At 38.0% G+C, this 20,740-nt stretch overlaps 1 protein-coding gene across 10 annotated transcripts in view; it reads right to left on the bottom strand.

The window, feature by feature from the left end:
- The window catches only part of PTPRC (protein tyrosine phosphatase receptor type C), a 69,591-nt gene that overhangs the window by 11,995 nt on the left and 36,856 nt on the right, over positions 1–20,740 (bottom strand). Inside the window, exons 3-21 of one of the 10 annotated variants that reach the window (XM_040610742.1) lie at positions 19,657–19,752; positions 18,449–18,544; positions 18,073–18,099; positions 17,494–17,628; positions 16,635–16,721; positions 15,227–15,259; positions 14,227–14,436; positions 13,485–13,586; positions 12,470–12,616; positions 10,974–11,099; positions 9,379–9,537; positions 7,036–7,235; positions 4,665–4,725; positions 3,821–3,929; positions 2,594–2,625; positions 1,397–1,512; positions 783–873; positions 610–686; positions 349–385 (exon numbers count right to left, since the gene is read on the bottom strand). In XM_040610742.1, the coding sequence (XP_040466676.1) occupies positions 349–385; positions 610–686; positions 783–873; positions 1,397–1,512; positions 2,594–2,625; positions 3,821–3,929; positions 4,665–4,725; positions 7,036–7,235; positions 9,379–9,537; positions 10,974–11,099; positions 12,470–12,616; positions 13,485–13,586; positions 14,227–14,436; positions 15,227–15,259; positions 16,635–16,721; positions 17,494–17,628; positions 18,073–18,099; positions 18,449–18,544; positions 19,657–19,752 (1,941 nt within the window). The remainder of the gene's footprint in view (positions 1–348; positions 386–609; positions 687–782; positions 874–1,396; positions 1,513–2,593; positions 2,626–3,820; positions 3,930–4,664; positions 4,726–7,035; positions 7,236–9,378; positions 9,538–10,973; positions 11,100–12,469; positions 12,617–13,484; positions 13,587–14,226; positions 14,437–15,226; positions 15,260–16,634; positions 16,722–17,493; positions 17,629–18,072; positions 18,100–18,448; positions 18,545–19,656; positions 19,753–20,740) is intronic. The other 9 variants (XM_040610743.1, XM_040610744.1, XM_040610745.1 and 6 more) reach the window with 9 other exon arrangements.

A 20,740-nucleotide genomic window follows, 5' to 3' on the forward strand; every position in this document is an offset into this window, starting at 1 on the left:
AAACCTAACCAGAGATCATGCAAAGAATAGCCACAGACTTGATTTCATTATGACTGCTGCCATTATGCTACAACATTTTAAAAGTCTCATATATAATTTCAGTGCATAGCTGTGAAATCTGAAAACTTTTGGTGTAAAACTATACATCATGAGAAATCTGTCTTTGAAGTACAATTTATTTATCTTAACAAAATGTCTTAAGCAAAAATTCATTGGCAACTTCTTCCTATTAGATATCAGAATTTCAGATTTTCAATTTTTCTTTAAATTTACTAATACTTTTTTACTATTTTTTAACAAAAAAATGGATTAATAAAGAAAGCATATTCTTTTAATGTTAAAAAATACCTTGTGCAGCAATGTATTTTCTTGGTTCTTTGAAGCCCTGTAAGAAAGTATAACATTATCAATGCACAGAAAGGAAGCACGATCAATTCAAAAGATTTGCCACTTTCAAAATAGATTCGATATCCAACAGTCCAATAATGCCAAATACATTACAAAGATGGAAAAAACTCAAATGGAAATCCTCAAATGAGTTCATGAAATGTACAGACTACAGCATTTCTTCATAGCACCTAAGACTTTTTTTAAGAATCAGTCACTCACATCAATATAACTTGCATTGATATAGTCTGATCCTGGGTCTCCTGGGATCTCCGAGAGCTCAACACGGTTATGATCATCTGTTTAAGTCATTTAAAACAAAATAATTATATTATCTCAAGGCACTGAGAAAAAAAATACTTACAAAACATGCAAAAGTTGTAACAAATACTCACATGGAAGGATATCAATGTAGCGGTTCTTGTTCTGATTATGGCTTTTTTTGGCCTCCTTTATTGAAAATTTAGTGAAAACTCTAGGAATACTCTGTAAGATACAATGTTTCTTTACTGGGTAAGCATATTGCTAAAATAGCTTCTACTTATAGTCAAATGTGTATGGAAGAAATTTGGTACTCCCGAGTCTGGAAGGTAAAATTCTATTTCATATGCCAGTACTTCACATATTTATCTAAAATCAACAATTTATTTTCCCTTAATATAAATAATGTATATATATATACACAATTATATATTTTTATATCCTCATGGCTATGCAGTAAGAGAAAGTATTAAAATGTACTTTAGAATGAGAAGTATTTAAACTGTATTTTACACTTCTGCTGAAAACCACCTTCAGGAAAAAAAGTGCCATGATCTTATAATGAGGAAAGGTTGGTAGCAAAATTAACTGAAACCCATTCGCTCTTAGATGGGAATTAACTCAGTTTCTTAGATTCTTATTGTTTTATATACTTATAACCAGTGCATACACTTCACACAACTCTTGAACAGAATTCTTCCAACCACCTGGCTACAAATCTGTGGTATATTTTAAGCCAAAACCAAACCTGAAATTCATCCAAGAAAAGTCTTCCTTCATCAGCAATCTTCCTCTTGTACATGTCCAGCAGTTGCTCCGAAGGTATTGGCTCGATGTTCAGAAGTTGCCTGTCATCATCTTTAACTGTGTAAATACGTTGAACATTTATTGCTACTGTCTTTGAAAATGTAGATTGCATTTCAATAAATGTGATTCTCAAACTGTCAGATAAATTAACAAAAGGACAACCTCTTCAGCAAAGCATGTTTAGTTTTCAAAACAATGGTGTTGCCTAAGGCAGGTTGAGCAAACGGGCCCTGGGCAGAGCAGAACCTGTTCACCTCTGCCACCCCACTGGATGAGGAGGAGGCTACCCACAAGGACATTGCATCAACAGCATTTCTGTACAAGGTGGGGACTGTCACGTCCAGATCACCACAACAGCCCCAACATCCACAACAGTTCATGGCCTTGCCCTCTGCTTCAATTCTGGTCATCTATCGTCAGCGGTAAAACAGATTACTGTGCAATCAACCTACAAATGTAACAACATGTGGTGCCTACTTTTACAAATTTCTCCAAATTATTCTCTGAGTTGCAATAATCTGTATTATCTTTAATGATAAAGTAATGACTGAACAAGATCTAACATCTCTAACTGGACATTTATTCATTTTTAATTTACACTGAAAAGATTTTTTTTTTTAACAATCGTGTGTCGAAGCAAATGGATTTGAATATTAACACAACTTCTCATTTAATGTTGTTAAAATGACATAAATTATTTCATTCTTGAAGTTTCCTGGTATCGACTGATTCTGCCTTTCTTCATAGGCTTTGAAATTTTGCAGTAGAAACTGACTGGCTTATGTTTAAATTCTTGCTTTGAAAAAGGTGCACAGGAAAGGCAAATTCTGGTTGAAGCTGTATTTGATTCTGGACTTACTCTTAGGGCTAAACATACCACAACTATTATCTAGGATAATAAAATTTGGGTTGTAATGAAATAATAAACAAGAGTTTTTCAAATACTGATAAACTTTCAACTCATTTAAGTATAAATACTTCTGCTATGTATTTTCTGAAGTATTTTTTCCTCCAAATGAGGTGTTATCCTGTTGATATCTATAATTTATTTATACGACCTAGAACGTAAATAATCCAAAGATGGCAGCTAGACATGTGACATTTTATTTCCACTTGCTAAATATATAAAGATACTTACTTGCAACAAGGTTCACGCCTTCAGAAGAATTGCTGTAAGAAACAAAAACATCTGTAAAAGCCTTGCCTAGTAAGACATATAGATGATAATGAGTTAAGCAGTTTGGTATGTGAACACCAAGACCATTTATAATCAGCAGTTGCATTACAAGCTCTCTGTGAAATGAGCACAAGAGGGCTACAACTGGGACTTAGAGGCCCAGCGCAGAGGTGGTTGGAAGCCTTGTCCTCCTACTCTGAGCGTTATTGAGGGGGAGAAACAAGAGAACCACATCAAACAGCTTTACTGCTTGCACAACTTTGTCCATATTACCTGCAGCAAATATCTTTAGTTTCTTCACTGGACTGCCTGCTCACACCATCTTTGTTTCTCTTGCTAAATAAGTGACAAAAAGCTAACATATACATAAAATACAATGAAATTGAGTTTAATTGCTAAGTAGCCAAGAACAAGCCAGACTCTCTGGAGCTGTACAAGCAAAAATTAGCTTTGCTTCCTTAAGCACAGAAGTTTCCACCTGAGCAAGAGCAGCTCCCTGTCCCGCTAAGGGACAGAACAGGGCAGGGAACAGGGCTGGAAGACACAAGTCCCCAAGTTGTGCGGTTGCCGGAGGGCTGACGTGTTTCTGAAGAAACTGCCCTAACTGCTCTGTCTCTACCAGCAGCAAATGCCCCCTCACACGTTGCACCACCTCCTTCACAGCAATAGCAGCAATTATCCTGGTCTTCCAGGGCTCTGGCAGCCATCAGGGAAGGCAGTGCCCACTCTTCTGCCAGCATCCACTGTCCTGCAGACCTGCCAAGGCACCTAGAGATGACTATAACAAACAAAGCCTCCCTGAGATATTGGTTTGGGTGAATAGACATTTGGAAGTGTTCCAAGAAAGTGTGCATTATTTTCACTACTTTAAATTTAAATAATGGAGGAAAAGCTTTCTGATATTTGTGAACATTTTTTCACAAAACTAGTGACGAGACATTTTGTTCCGGCAGATGGGTTCTTCTGTGCCCTAAGAATGAGTATAGCAGAGAGATTTGAAATCTTTCATTGCATTTGCATTGGCAGACAAACCACTAAAACTTGAGTTCCTTTTGAAAGGATTAAAAGATAAAAGGATGTCTTTTCCCAAACTTGTAAAATTTTTGCTTTACCCATCGGGAAATCTTGTGGAAAAACAGAAAGCCTCCTCTCCCCACCCACCTGCTTTACATGAAACATGAAGCTTACCTAAGCTTTTTCTTGTGAAGTTCATAGATTTTGTACAGAACCAGTAGTAAAGCAATTGATGTCAGAACAATCAAGAATGCTAAGAATATAATCAGGGCTCTAGAATTATCTAGCAACAGAAAAAAGAATACATTTATTATTTCTTGAAAGCATAATTAATGGAATTTCAAAATTACGTTTTTTTCCTTTTTTTAAAAGATCTGTATATTTCCTAGAATCAAGACACACTGACTTTTTTGTGAAAAAAATAATTAAATAGTTTTCAGATTTTAGTGTACGTTTGTTATTCCAAAGTGCCAAACTTTTAAGCTCACAGAAAAGGAAGGAACTTCATTTCTTCATTAGTAAAACTGTCACTTAAACTCTCCGCGTCCATTGTCACAATGCTACAACTCACTCATTCGTTCGGCATTACCGCACCTGCCTCCCGCTCTGTGTGAGCGGTACACCTGAGCGGAGCTCTCAGCTGCTCCTCATCTGGGAGCTGGAACCCCGGACAAGTCACAGATGTTCAGTTCCTGAAATGCAGGCTCTGAACACAGGGAAACACTCCTAAAGTGAACACTTTAATTTGGAGACATGAATTTCTAGTTGCATTCAAATGTTTCCTGAAGAAACCACAGCTGTGTAATAATCCTGAATTACAGTCAATGACTTGTCAACACGATCTGTTACATTAATGCTGCATGAGGATATTGTTTTTTTCAAATGCAGATCAACTATTTACTATAAAAGGCAGTTTGGATTTTTAGTTAGGAGCAATTGTAGTGGAAGTCACAGTTTACACTATTACTCTACGCTATGCTGAAGTCAGTAAGTAAAAATGCTGTATATCTTTACTTACATCTGGTTTTTATACTCTTCTTTACTGGCTGCCCTCTATGTTCTCCGTTAAACACCAAGATCTGCATGCAGTGGGTGAGAATAGAGAAGATATAACAAGTAACATTTTCTGCATAAAAATTTTTATAAAGCAAAACACAATGGATATTCTAAATACATCCATCTATTTTCAACAGATCAACCTCACTGACGGCAGGATCTGCTGTCTATCTTTTTATAGCCATTTATAGTGCAGCTCAGGTTTCTGCTGAAGTTACAGCAAGATCTAGATCCAAAAATATGCAGATGACTGGAAAAAAAATTTAGTGAAATAGAAGACATTTTACAAAATCAGACCTATCTCAAGAAAAAATCAAAATTATCTCTTATCAAAATAAAATCTCTCAACTCTGAAAAATAACCATGCAATACATAATAAACCATCATTATTTTATTTCCTTCAACAGTAAATATACAAATAGCCAACTGAATTGGATATTTTTAATACAAGTTCCTATATGGGAAGCAATTCATAGAAGTTTAAATTATAGAAGCCAAAATAAATATTTTTGAAAGATGCTTTCTTGCTACATTAAATTTTGGATACTTTAACTGGTATTAAAATACTGACTTTGTTTAGATGTGTTTATACTTCTAAGTACATTTTACATTTATCCGATCCTTAACCGAAATTCCTGTCAGATCCAATAGTCAGCTTGAAGTTTGTACGTCAAATATTTCACTTTTCTGATGAAGCAAAATCAATCTTATCATTAAACTAAAGACTTAATGCTAAACAGTGGATAATATTAACACGACTGAAAAATAGCTATTTTAATAGTAATATTCTCCAGCTGCAAATCCTCCAAAAGGGGAGGAGAAGGACTTCCAGCACCATTGCTGACTGCAGACCAAGTTCTTCCTGAGCCTGCCTTCCCCTTAAGGGACACCTCTCCTGAAGGCTCAAAGGGCTGTGCCCCAGCTCCCTCCCTCTGCTCTAAAAGGACGATGTGTTCAGGGGGTTGGTGGTTTCTGAATCCGGCAGCTGGAAAGAAAGCAACGGCAGGTGGTACCACCCAGAGGAGCAGCAGAGGTGGCAGAGAAAACAAGGAAGAAGCTTCTCAAATAGCAAAAGCCAGAAACCTAGTGCAGCAGTTGGGCAGTTGGGGCCAAAACATCACTAAACCAACAAAGTATATTGGGTAGGTGCCTGGGTACTCTCTAAACAACTCAGTGTGCACACGGAAAGGAGTTGTGACATCCGCCAGCTCTCACAGGTGATCTGTTTTTCTCTGCAGCCTTCCGTAACTTGACCCAGAATTCTTTCATTACTAGTTAAGTCCATAAGGCTTTCTCTGTTTTTCCAGTAAGAACTGGGCAAAATAAGTTTGAAGCAGAAGCCAGGGCTTAAAGCCAAGCAGATGCCAGTTTCTTCTGCGTGGCAAGCATTTTCGGTTCCTACAGGACCTCACCTTTATTTTGCAAATATAAACCTTTCTGAGTAGAATTTGTGGTCTTGGGCCAACACCTAGTACAACGCAAGTTGTACTGCATTTCCTCAGAAGACACGTACAAGAGAGGAAAAGATTGTGGGAAAGGAATGAAAATGGTTCCTAAAAGTAAGAAAACTCCATCATTCCTACTGGTTACTTACTTACCTAAACTTTACTGAGAGGAGCTATCAGAATATAAAAAATATTCCTACTGGCCACATTAAGGGGATCAGGCAAAACCATTGGCTTTACAAGCAACAAATGCCAAAAGGGTGAAATGCCTGAAAGAAGAGAAAATAGCAGGAGGCCTTCAGGAGAGGGAAGCTTGTAAAGAAAGGATGATATATTTTGTAAGGAAACAAGGACAGGCTTGTAACAGGCTGATGTAAGGACATGAGAAAGGATCTGAACTGCTCTACACTAACTAGTCCCTGAAGCATCAAAAATCTTCACATCAAAAAATTCTGAACAAGTTATTTTTTTCTGAGCAATTATCTCAAGATTTAAATCCCGTATTTATTCTCTGATTAAAATGACAGTCACATATTCATTTAATGAAATTGTTTGAAACACTAAAATATTGGTTATACTTCAGAAACTGTTTTAAAACTTAGAGAAAACCCAAATTTCTCTCTGTCCAATGTACACACAATCCATTGAGCTTGTATTTCTCATGTTGCCAGAACCTATGTGGAATAGCACATAAGGGATTGATCAATAGGCTGGACACAGCATTTTATTTCCGAAGTAACAGCTACTTCTTTACATCTGTGGCCTACAGATCCATAGATTAACTCCTCTGCCACCATATTTGCCTTTTTTCCTAAAATCAAGTATAATATGATTAAACAATGAAAATACAGCAATATTTTATGTATTGAATTTAATAAGCCTACTTACCGTAAATGTATAGTTTGTCAAATACATGAGATTTTCTTTTTTAAAATCACAATGATTGACACTTCTGTCTTTTGTTCCATCATTTTCCCAAGTTAATTCAAATATTTTTTTTTCTCCATACACTTGTTGACTTTTGCACTTTATTTGGACAGCATTATCAGCTGTCAATGTTGCATTCACATCAGTCACTTGCTCTGGTTCTGTTCACAAAAGAAGCGTTACTGGTTCTATTCTCATGATTTCAAACCAAACATTTCAACAGCTGTATGTCTTCATGTCTATTTGTTATCTTCACTCTTAACAATTTCATTTTCTTCCTTAAACATTTCAGTCCCAATTTAACCAGATAAATAAAATCAATTTTGAGTTAACCATAGTTTTATCTGAATGGAAAAGTTGTGAAGTGGAACTGAAAAGGCTGGGATATTCAGAGCTTTTCTGACAGTCAGGCTGCAAAGATAATATGATGGCAAGTCTGTTGCGACTGACATGAGTTTCTCATTTGAGGAACATGGGACAACAGACAAGATGGGAATAAACAGTATTCTGTGTGAGTCTATGTCTCAAAACTTCTGTAAATGAAATTTTCTACCAGGAGTTACTATTATATTTTAGTATTTGGAATAGCATCCTTTTGCTTAAAGTCTCACATTACCTTAAAGCTGGCCTAACTTTTAACTTTTTAATGACAAGGAATCTGTTAAATCTAATCTGTAATTTCCAACTCTAATTTTGTACCTTGTAGAAAATGGGTTTCAGACTGGGGGCACAGCCCAAGGGACCTCTCATTGAGAGCTTATAAAACCTTTCATCAAGTAAATAAACTTCTGCATAAGGCAGCTCCATTAGCCACATTTCAGTAGAACACCACCGTGGAAATATTCCTCAAAATCACTTCCATTTGCAAGCTAGCATATTAAAAAAAACCAAAAAAAACCCCAAAGAAACAAAAAAAAAAAACCCCAACCAAACAAAAAAACCCACCCACACACAAAAAAAAAAAGGCAGTTGCTTTTTCCTTCTGATGAAGAGCTAAGATGTGTGAGGCTTTATGAGCAGATTGAATGTCCTGCGTGGGGCGTGGCAGGATATTTGGCTTGGCTGTGTGGTTATAACATATCTGCTCATTTTTATCCACATGACAGATTCGTTAGATTCCTATTCAGCATATTACTGAGAGAGCTGTGACAAGGAGAGAGTGAATATTTCCGGGAGCAATGTGTTTGTTGAAGATGAGAAAACTTCTTATAAAATGTAGGGTGTTCTCTCCTTCTAAGGAGTTGTGCTCTACTGATACAGTCTCTTGTTCAAGAAGCCATAAAACTCTTCCATTATGTTCTTGATCATGTTATCTACTCTCGTAACAGTTGGAGAGGGTTTAATAAATACCATTAATTCATGAAGACAAGCAACTTGCTATTTTCCTCAAAAAATTAGGGAACCAATGTTGTTTTCCAGAGCTATAAATTTATATTGTGGACTGGAATCTACACCTAAGTTATTAAAATATGAGTGGTCCTCAGAAAGTGGGGGCTACAAAACATAACATGCTCAAAATAGATTATCATAGAGAGAAATGATTATGCTCAGATTAGGGCTGTCTAAAAGACTTTTTCAGTATCTGTCTCTATCAGGAAAATATCTGCAGTGTGGTAGTTTTGGGGAGAGGGGGTCAGCTTTTCTTCTAGTTCTATTAATTGAACACGTGTGGCAAACAAAACACCGGGACCAGAAGGGTAAGCTTTTGAAAGTACAGCCCCAAAAAGGTGCAGAGACCTTTCTGACAGCACACAGGTTGGCATACATTTGGCTTTAACCTAATGTGGAATCTTAGAAGCCGACTGTGTACGGGCATACCCGAACTGCCCAAAACCTGGTACAGGCATCACTGTCGGTGCAGGCTGGATAATGCAGGTCTGCTTTGAGCAAACAGGCAACGACAGAACAGACAGCACATTCTGCACATCCTTGTAGCTTTCATGCCACAAACAAAAAAAAAATGAAAGTTTTTCATTCTTTTTGTTTAATTTGAATCTTTTTTTTTAGATTGAGACATAATGCTTCCTAAAATTTTATCAAGAATTTCAAATTAATGCAGATTTTTTAAAAGAAAATCTAGTATATATAACAAGAATACTAACATGAAATGCATAATTACAAATAGATTAACATTAAGTAATGAAAAAAGAAACACTAATGATATGAATGTCAATAAAATTCTTTTAACGTTAATCAGTTTCTTGGCTAATAGTAATAACATGTATGAAATACAATGAAGTACAATAGAAGGTACATATTCCCTGCATTAGTATCAGCATAACAGTTAGCAAACAGGAGACTTACCTGCTGATTTTGTTCTAAAGCTACATCTTCCAGGTTTTCCCATAATTCTTCCATTATTACTGTATTTGCTGTTTGTATATGGAGTCACAGATACAGAACCTAAGCTATAAGGTTCTAATTTTTGGCAAATAAAGTTAGTCATGTTGTCAAGTTCTTTCTCTTTAAGAAAAAATGAAAAATAAAATTAATTAATTAAATTAATGACATTGATATTAGGAGCACAGTAAGTTTTACACTTCATCAGAGCTACCTGAAGCCACCATCTGTTTTGATTACCTTATACTTATTTGGTTTGTCTTCCTTACTAAGGCTAAGTGAAGGCTCCGGAAGAGAAAGAAATATATTCCCCAATCAAAAAGATAGAAAGTTGAGGGTTTGTTCTGTTTTGGTTTTTTACTTTCTCAGGATGTCATTTACATAGCTGTAATTGAAAACTAACATAAAAAGAGAGGCTGACACTTTCTTCTGTGTTCAGCCTGGGAAAGGGTTAGGAGGCAGATGTCAAAAGGCACCGAGCACTGGGCAACTCTATTCTGGCACGATGAGAGAGAGAGATGTGCGCTTTTGGTAAGGGCAAGCAGGACAGAAAGGAACTGCACCAGAAGCAACATGAGCGAAGCTATTGCCCACACTGCAGCTGGGGGGGGGGCTTTGCTCTGGGGAACTGGAGAGCAACGGCTGCTCTGTGCTGCCTTTGGGCTGCCCCAGACATCACCTCCCCGCACCCTGGCACACAAACGCAGCCTCCTACGCTGGCCAAACCAGACCAGCCACAGAAGCTGGTGCATGGGGCTGCCACCCTTCTTAGCAGGGGTCAAATGTGGGGCATGGAGAATGGGAGATGATTTGCATATGGGGGCACAGGAGCATGACAGCCTTCGGTTACCGTGGCAGTCCAGGTTTACAGAACGTGCAGTATGTGAACAGAAAGGATTAATTAACCCAGGAGTAGCTTAAAGCTGACATAAATGCCTTAGAATCATGTATTAGGCTATTCATTTTCAAAACATCATTTTCAAGTCCTTGTTTAGAAGAAAAGATCACACACTTGGAAAACATAGTCCCAGTATAATGGATACAAACTTACCCACCTAAATGTAAGGTGGCCTAAAACATCTGAAAGGAGTCACCATTTAGTAGAAGACAACCACCTGGCATTATCTGTCTAAACATGCATATTCTCACTGCCATACTTAGGACCCCTGACTTTTACATACTCAGAAGGTAGGTCCCTGTCTTCTCAGAGAATATATTAACCAGCTACAGTAGCATTTCTTGAGACGAGAGCACACCATGCTACAAACTGATTGGGCAACTGATGATCTTGTCATAACTTAATACAAGAAGCATGAGAACTGAAGGGTGACAGAATTGTGTCCTGAAATGCTAAACTGAATAACCACATGGTTCAACTGGAACAACCTCCAAGGAAAGAAATCTGAACATTTGTACCCCCCCCCCCCCCCCAAAAAAAAAAATATTGTATGCACAATTTGAAGAGATTCCAATACGGTTTGACAATGCACCATACTTGGTGGTCTGTAAATATTAAAACATGCAATGAATCACTCAATACTGACGGAGTATATACTTACCTACATCATTGCATATCACAATATAGCCATGTATAGGACCCTTTGAAGTGTCACTAGGTTTCTTCCATGTAACTGTTGCACTTCTGGCATCACAAACTACTGTAAGGTTCTCTGGTGCTTCTGGAGCTGTTGTAAAAGAAAAATAATGGGGAGAGTAGTAAATGTTTGAAAGAAAATGCAAAATATTCCTCTTTTTACCTACTTTAATTAAATGAAATTTCATTGGATACTAAAGCAATATAGCAATGTAATATTTTTCTTAGTTTCTTTTGTTCAAAGAAATTACACATAAGTATAAACTGAGTATATGTAAAAGCACCTGTCGTGGTTTAATCCCGGCTGGTAATTAAGTACCACACAGCCACTTGCTCACTCCAGAGGGACAGGGAGGGGAGTTGGAAAGGAATATAAAACTTGAGGGTTGAGATAAGAACAATTTAATAATTGAAATATAATAAAAATGAAAGAACAATAATAACAATGACAATAACAGTTATAATAAAAAGCAGGAGGGAAAGAATACAATCCAGAGGGAAAGGAAGAAAGGAACACACAGCGCACAACTCAACTGCTCGCCACCCCCCTGACCAGCATGTCCCATGGTATGGAATGTATGGAATGCCTCTGGTCTGGTCAGCTGGCCTGGCTGTGTCCCCTCCCCCGTTCCTTGTGCCCCCCCAGGCCCCCCTGGTTTGGCCTCAGGCCTGAGGAGCTGAAAAGTCTCACATCAAATCACATCAAAGCCACAGCACAGGCTCCACTAGGTCCTAAGAACTTAACTCCGTCCCACCTGAAACCAGGACAGCATCATATTAGAGCAATTTCAAAAATTAAATTAATTCAGGACAAGGTGAATACATCAATACCCTATATTACTAAAATTGTCCAACATTTCCAAATGTTATATATTGGTTTGATTTCTTTATAATTTTAAAAAAAAAAACTTTAAATGTCTGACCTGCATTTTTATTTGCAGGTTACTTGATCTAGGTTGATTTCCTTTTTACTTCAGAAAAAAAACCTAAGCTACTTCCAAGGATGATGCTTTGGAAGAACACATCATTTTATCTGGAGACATTATTTGCAATTATGCTATCACGTATTTTTCAAATCAAGAACTTAGCGTTTGTTTTTGACAAAGCCTGCACTTTTAGGTCTGGTTTTGTTTTGTTTTTTTTTTTTCATTCACAGTTCCTTACATTTGGCTATGTTCTCACCCTCAAAAAAAAAATCACCATCTCTGAGAGAAGGAGAGGAAGGCATCAGACTGGAAGACTGGGACTGAGGCTGGAGAGGGAAAGGCAGACTGTGCCTGCAGCCAAAGAACAACCACAAGGGCAGGAGACAAGGCGGGAAGAGCTGGACAAGAACCTGGGAGTAGCTGGGCATGCTGCTCAACATGTATGTTCAACCCCAGGAAACAGAGATCGTGGGATTCATAGTAGCGGTTTCCAGAAAGAAGTGAAACATAAAGGAAAAATAAGCATTACACTTACCACCATAATCTGTTGTTATGTTGAAGGTTTGGCTGGCAACATTCTTTCCAAAAAATTGTATGGTACCAGCGCAGCTGTACTGATGGTTGGGTAATAAACCATCCAGCTCTGTACAATTTTGATTTAGTTCTGTAATGTCTGATAAACCTGTAGACAAAAAAAAAGAGCTTTATCAATATTTTTCACAATTCCAAAAGTACATGGTACCATTTTAACTAGGATTTTCTCTACCATATTTATTTAATACAATTTGTAACAAACTATCATGGATAGTATTCCAAACAGAAAAGCATTCAATGTAATCCAAACACTAGGGTTTAAGTTCTTTTATACTAACTTAGTTTGCATAGATCTTTAATTTTCATCAGTAAAGCTCATATGATTTGACTTTCTAAGAAAACAGTTTTCCCACCAAAATCAAAACATTTCATGGGAGTCTGGCAGAACCCTGGTGTGGCTTCTTAACTCTTCAGCTCCCTAAAACATGCAATCCCCAGCCCCAAGCATTTATCAAACATTTTTTCTGGGACACATAAGGACATCCAGAATCCATATCTTCCCCACCACACTAGGCGCCTTTCAGCAAGCAGATCTTCAGGCTGGCCGGCTCAAAGGGCAGCAAACCTGGACTCTCACCATGCAGGAGCCTGCAAAGCCAGCTGCCCGCTAGTCTGCAAGGGATCAGCTCACAGCAGACCCACAGACTGCAGGATTCCCAGTCTCTCAGCTCCCCTTCAGACCATCAAGCGGAACCTCAAAATCTCCAGAAGTCTGCAGTTTGTGAAGCTGGTAAGCTCACGAGCTCTCTGGGTTTGAACTTTCCCCAGACCTGCAGTGCCTGGGGACCGTAGTCCCCAGCCTGGTGATCCCAGAAATTCTGAGCAGCCTTTCCCTCAAACTTGTACAATTAATTTAAATCTGCCAGTCTCTCATTAAAAGACAAGATCAACATTGCTTTTTAAAATAAAGAAATAAATTTTTAAAAACTTTTTTAAATACCTTAGAGGTGTCTTACCTTTGCAGCTAACAGTCACATTAGCACAGGCAGAGTTTTCCCAACATAACTTTGCAGATGTGCTGGTTTCATTCTCAACTTTGAAAGCATTATTGCTGCTCTCTGAAAAGGTTTAATATTATATGTGACTGTGACATTGGCTATATTGATTCTTTAAACAGCAATTTTTTCTTTTACGTTTGTGGACTTGTTCTACAATATGAAGATACAATTGGCACAGAATAACATACAAAGAATTTAAGAAGGGATGGAAAGTAAAAATTGAAAAAGCCTACAAAGCTTTTTTTACAAACCTAAAGACACTGCTGGTATTAAAATAATAAATAAAACTTTTAATCCAACAATCTCTTTAGTGAACAAAATGTCCAGTATAAATAGTAGCTTTCAAGTGCTGGCTGGTCTTGCTATTGCTAACCATGCTGTATATTGCTAATTTAGTTAAACTTCCCTTTTCTCCTTTACAACAAGAAAATTATATTTTTTTACACCCTCCTTTAAGAAAATACTGAGAGGTTTTAAGATGCAGCTTCAAAATATCTTGCAAACCAAGCACAAAGTATGAAAATCTTCTGAGTCTTTGAAAAAAGACAACAATAGACAGACTAAGTAATCCAGGAAAGATAAATTGCTGTATGTAGAAAAGGAAAAGAGAAAAGGGAAAGAGAAAAAAGGGAAAGAAAAGGAGAGTGGAGAGGGGAGAGGGAAAGGAACTACTAAAACCCTTCTACCCTTCTATACCTACCAGGTGGAACAATAAGATATTCGTCTGCACAATTTTTAACTCTAACTGTATATCTCATGCATCTCTGAAGTTTTACTGTATAAGTACTGGAATCCACACGAAAGTTCTTATACCCCAAAATAACATATTCTCTGTTTTTTCTGAGATTTTTCAGTGTAACTTTAGCCATGTTCTTGTCATCTTCTACACGTGTTATAATGTACTTCATATCTAAAATAAAAAAAGAGCAAACAATGATTTTATGCCAAATTTTAAGACCCATTAAATGTTTTATCGCACCCCTAGTGCCATATATGTTTTAAGAATCAAAAAATGCAGCAAAATTAACTGCTCCATATTCTTTATTTTTATTTTTTACTTTAAACAGTTGTTCAGTCAAAACAGAAAATTCCCTTAGGAAAACACCCTTTAAAATAATTCTCTATGTAGGAAAGCTAAAGAATTAAAAAGATGAGAATTCCAGAACCAGATTTGCTTTAATTTCAAATGCTATTTCAAAATGGAATACTTTGTTTTGTCACATTGAATCATTTGCTTGAACAGAGATTTCAAATTTTCTTATTCAAAGCATTTCACAACCATCTAGTAAATAATGGCTATAGTTTGTCCTGACAATTAGAAAGGAGAGGTCTCTAATTCTGAAGAGAGATAAACCAATGCATAAACTTTAGTTTTACTTTAGTTATGAATTGCGGTTTGCAGCATGTGATTATCAGCATGATGGGGAAAAATTAGAGAGTGCCTAGTGGAAGGAAGGCAGATCTCTTCTGCAGCCATGATATCAACAGCATAGTGCAAGGCAACTTAACAGAACTGTAAATGAAGATGAGAAGACCACAAATGTTTATAACTTTATTCCTACTCATCCAGAACTGGAAGACAGTTTATAAAATAACCTGAGATGCTAACTGGTCAGTTTTCCTTATTAATTTTCTGTATTTGAGTTTACTGATTTGGTCAAATGTCAGCACTGTGGAATAGGAAAGGGTTTGGTTCTTACCACAAGGTTCTTCAGTTGTCACTATGGGAGGCTCTACAAGAAAAGAATACAAAACAAAATGAAGGTGTAGCTCAGCAGGTTTGGCTTTTGTTTTTCACAGAGCATTGGAGGAGGGTGGCTGATACTGGCCAAGACTCTTCATTCATTAAATTCAATACAAGTAATTGTATTAGTGTTCCACTCATATTTGAAAAGGGAAGAAAACATCCACTACACATAACCTCATTTTTAAACTATTTATTTTAGGGATCATGTGTCTTTCATCATTTTCCAATGACATCACTGACTACAAATCAAACTGGTTATTAATAACATTTCTGCATAAAAAGTTACACGAGAGTATTCCAAAATCACACATTCTCATAGCAGTATGATAAGCTGTAGCAATTTCCCAGGATACGTAGGCCGTGGAAAGGCTAACTGAACAGTATCTAATGTCACTAAAGAAACGAAATTTACCTACTTTTTGCACAGTTACTCTTACCTTTGGAAAGAGATTTATGCAACAGTACAAATCATTTTACAACTATTTTTACACTGAAATGCCCAAAAGAAATTAAGAGTTGGTTTTTAGAAAATCTGTCTGGAAGCTTGAGTAAAGAACTTCATCCTGAAAACAATTGCTTAAAATATACTATAGTATAAGTATTACCAAAAGAGACTGATATTTAATTTTTTTCATAGAAGACAGGCCCTAGATTTGCAGCCTTCCAGACTGGAGGTCATCTGGCTGAGTAGTGCTCTTGAGAGGGTAAACTGAGAAGGGCCAGGGGAGAGTTACCAAGACGGTTAGGGGCAGACGACCCACAAGTAAAAGCTAAACTCAGCTTGTTAAAGAACTGACAGCAGCTTACAGCTGCTTGAAGGGCAGTTACAAAGACAGTAAGAATCCAACTCCTAGATGTACTTTGCCCAAGCACACACATATATTTTACTGACCCGAGTAATTCCTTACAGCCCAATTGCAATAATAATATGCGTAAACATTTGCAACATTAGATCCCAAGAAAATGTTAATGCAAAGTGAAACAAAAGGTGAGCCACCAGAAAACAGAGAAGCACACAGGTCTTGGATGTATTCATACTGTTTTGCTGCTTGGGCAAATTTCTGTGAATATCAAAAGGAGTACTGACACAGTAGTTGACAGACTTCCCCTGCTTACTATGGCACTGTGTGGAAATAATTTCTATTTTTCACTTGCTTGACAAGTAGCAAATCTGGTATCTTTAATATCACTCATAAAGTATTAATAAGATTCCTAAAAAAAGCCCTTAAGTTTAATGCAGTTGTATGCCTAATTTGTATGCCTAAGTTTGATAAGAGAAATTCAGAACAAATTCCCTCATTCTAACACATTTTCTGTGCTTGCAGCATCATAATTGCGATAACTGTGTGCAAGTTTGTCACCTATTGTGTGAGTGGGGATGATCCCAGTGTTTGCTGGCATGCTGACTGGTGAGATGGTGCTGTGCAAAGATGTTGAATTGTAATCATCTGTAAGGAAATAAACAACATATCAGCATTAAAAGTAAAATTCATTATTTCATATGGCTGTGTCATCAGAAATGTCTTACACTATTGCATTATTTTATTTTCTTCTGGGCTTTTTGTAATTTAGAGAAGAGCGCTGAAATAAAAATCATGTTAACATACCCAATAAACCAGAAAATGAGTATTTGGCTAGAAAACAAATTTTGGGGGAGCAAACCACGTAGTAAGGAATTTTGCAATGTACGAGGACAAAGTTTTGGTCATTATTTAGGCATAATCCAGGATGAAGTCAACATAAAAATGGCATTAATAATTGTCAACTGGGAAAAACTTAAACATTTTTCTACAGTCTTATAGTAAAATGCAGTAATGAACAGTGCTTGTGCTTTTTCAGAAAAAAACATCCAGTAGTGTGCGCTGGCCAGATCACATACCTTGCTTACTGTATTACTTACTATATCTTAGTATTTCTCTCCCTGCTTATAAACCACTGACAGGTTTCTGTATTCTGTTTTAGATCCATTCCTACTGCTCTTGCTTTGGCAACAGCATTGTTGACAGCAGCTGGAATTTTGATACTATTGTGATGTCTACTAGACTTAGCCATCAGATACCAGGTTCTGGAAATAATTCTGGTATTGTCACTACACCAAATGCAGATACCTTTTCTATTTGATGAACCATAAGCTGGGAAAGGCTACCCTGAGGCTGAACTGCTGAGCTTTCCCCTACAGTTCAGAGAGCAGCAAGTGGTGTCTAAAGGAAGATGGCAAACCTGATGAAGCATTCTCGGAGGCAATGGAAGCGCGTGTGGTGAGGGCAGCAGTGGTGCGTGCTGGGTTGCTGAGTCCCGTGGCAGGGACAGAGCCTGCATGCGTGGAGAAGTATGTGCTGTCTGCAGGAAAGACACCTGTAGCGAGAGGTACAGCAGTTTCGTTAAGGCTTCGGAGGCTACCTGGTCAAGGAAGGACACAAAGCTGCACACACCACAGGACTGGGCTGGGGTGCTCTCGTACTGGGGCACTGTGAGCTCCTTAGTCAGCAAAGGCACACCAAACACTCCAGGTGCCGGGGGGTCCAACAGGGGTCAGCTGAACATCCAGTAAGTATAATCTTTTTTGGCACTGACTGTACCTCTTTTTTAAATGTTGTGGTTTAAAATATACTCAAATTCATGACTCGAAACCAGATTTGTCCGATATTCCTGCCTCTTAAGACAGTGTATTTCATTTCATTGGGCTGAATGAAAAGGCAATACACACTCTGTGAGATAATGGCACACAGGAAAAGGAGAGAAGAAATGATCAGAAAAAAAATCAATGCAGGTCCGTAATGTAAATTAAAAGTTGCTTACCAGGTGTAGTCGTTGCTGACTCAACTCCTTAGAAAGAGAGAGAGAGAAAGAGAAAGTGTAAGTTAAACTTCAAGGAATTAAACACAAGCATATATGCCAAAAATATAGACGGAAACATTCCTTCCCCTTAACCATCCGTGGAGCTTTCCCCGGGGAATTACACATTCTGAACTCATATTTAGTGGCATGTAGCAACAATCAGACCCCCATACATGATATGTGGACTGATAGTATCCACATTAAAAATAACTTTTCCTTGAGCCAGGAGTCTATGCTGTGCAGCCTGAGGGATGGAGACAGCACCAGGAGGGCTGTGGTGCTGCCAGTTCACTGAAACAGATGAGCAGCAACGCTGTGGTCCTGAATTCACTGTTACCTTCAGCGGTGCCTGCAGGTGAGAGTGATGTGGAGTGTGCAGGTGGAGGTGACATAAGGGAGGGAGAGCTGGTGTTTGCCAGATTTTCATCTCCTGCTGCACAGTGGGGAAAAAATACCAGGTGAGCAATGCATGAAAGTGAGAAACTCGTTGCAAACAGAAAGGCTAACAGCTGCTCTGAATTTTTTAGCAATAGAACAAGCGGTAATGGTTTTCAACTAAAAGAGGGTAGATTTATATAAAATATTAGGAAGAAATTCTTTACTGTGAGGGTGGTGAGACACTGGAACAAGTTGCCCAGAGCAGCTGCAGATGCCACATCCCCGCAAGTGTTCAGGGCCAGGCTGGATGGGGCTTTGAGCAACCTGGTCTAGTGGAAGGTGTCCCTGCCCATGGCAGGGGAGTTGGAACTAGATGATCTTTAAGGTCCCTTCCAACCCACAAACCATTCTATGATGATTCTTTGATAATGATGAATTATATTTCTGCCTCTGGCAAAAAAGAACACATTCACGTTGCTCTCTGATTCCTACCCAGGCTGTGCAACACATACACTTGGCTTTATTGCAAGAGCCTGGCTTGCAGTTAGGTCTGCAAGACCACTAATTCCAAATTCCCACTGATTTGATTGGGATGCCTTTGTGGCAAAGAGATTTGATCATCCTTTAGCAAGGTGTCAGAGATGCACTGACTTCAGGTATTTGAAAACACAGCTGAAAGAGGTGAATTGGTGTGCAACTTGCAAAAAGCCCAGACGGATTGAGGTGATTTTGTTTCATGTTGTTGACCCAGGAACATCCCTCTTCCCACAGTCATCAGATCCTGCTATGGTGCCTGAGGAGCTCTGCATGAATTGCAGGAAAGTGCCACTGTGACAGCTCAGCATCAAACTCTCATCTAAGAGCTCAGGAGGAAGGGGTGTCCCTAAGGAAAACATGAACTCAAAACAGCAGCCTGTTATAGCTTGAATTCTGATTGCTTTCTTCGAAAAACACGTTTTAAATCCACACCTTTGATTTAATTAAAATAAAAAACTAAATATGTCCTCATCCCATTAACAAATGTTGTTAGAATATAATTGACCTCAGTCAACACACATCACCAGATGGCTTTAAGAGTGATGTGGTTAACCAATGTATGATAGAAGTAGATGCCAGTTCAGCTAAAACAGAAAAGAAGCAATATGGTGGTCCTGAATTCACCATTACCTTCAGCAGTGCCTGGAGGTGAGAGTGATGTGGAGCGTGCAGGTGAAAGTGACACAGGGGAGGGAGAGCTGGCAGTTGCCAGATTTTCATCTCCTCCTGCACAGTAGGGAAAAGATATCATCAGTGAGCAATGCATGAAGGTGAGAAGTTCATCTAGAGTAGACAAAGGGAAATGGTTTGTATGGCTTTCTGTGAGCCATGCTTTTCAGAACATATTTGACTGGGGGATACTTAAAATTTTTCATGTTTATCAATGTATTTTGCAATACCAAAAGCTAAAACCCTCAAATTCTTTTGCATCATCACAGAGCAGTGTATAGAAGTAGTATCAACAAATAGAAGGTGACGTTTTCCTGAACGAAGACCAATTTTATTGCTAAGAAGAGACATCACCACTAATTCTGTTGTCACGAAAAATCCTATCTGTCTATAATTCTCGCTACACAAGGGCTGCAAAGCCAAGCCTCAGCGTTCCTGAAAGTCATTTACTTTCTCTAATATTAATTTATAAATGGCAGCACCCTTCCTGGACCATCTTGCTGATGTTTAAGAATCTCTCCAAATAACTCTTATCTTCAGGTTACGAAATAACTCTTGACTTGAGCTGGGAGCTAGGAACTTTTCACAACTATAAAACAAGCCTCACTCTTACACTCTGCTTTGAAATCCTGACCCAAAACATTTTGTGTTTATGTAATGTAAAATTTCTGTTGCTAGAGACAAAAAATAGAAGGCAATGGCTGGAACCATAAGTTTGTCCTCATCGCTATATTCTTTACTCATTTTGAGGATTAGAAGCTTCCATTCTGACATGAGAATCCTGAAATCATCCCAAAAGTATGCCTATTCCCTCAAGACATCTCTCTCTAACAGCCCGATATGCTTTCAGCAAGGAACAAACCCACTTGGTCAGGAACTCCTTGCTGTGACTGTCCACAAACTGTCATCTGCCCATCTGGGTCTTCCTTTCTCTCCCTTTTTCTACTACTTTCCTGAATTTTGGGGTTGTTTTGTTTTGTTGGGGTTCTTTGCCATTTGTGTTTTTCAGATACTGCTTTACTGTTTATAATTTCTCTGTTATTTC

Source organism: Falco naumanni, chromosome 11 (genome assembly GCF_017639655.2).
Source record: "Falco naumanni isolate bFalNau1 chromosome 11, bFalNau1.pat, whole genome shotgun sequence".
Lineage (NCBI taxonomy): Eukaryota > Metazoa > Chordata > Aves > Falconiformes > Falconidae > Falco > Falco naumanni.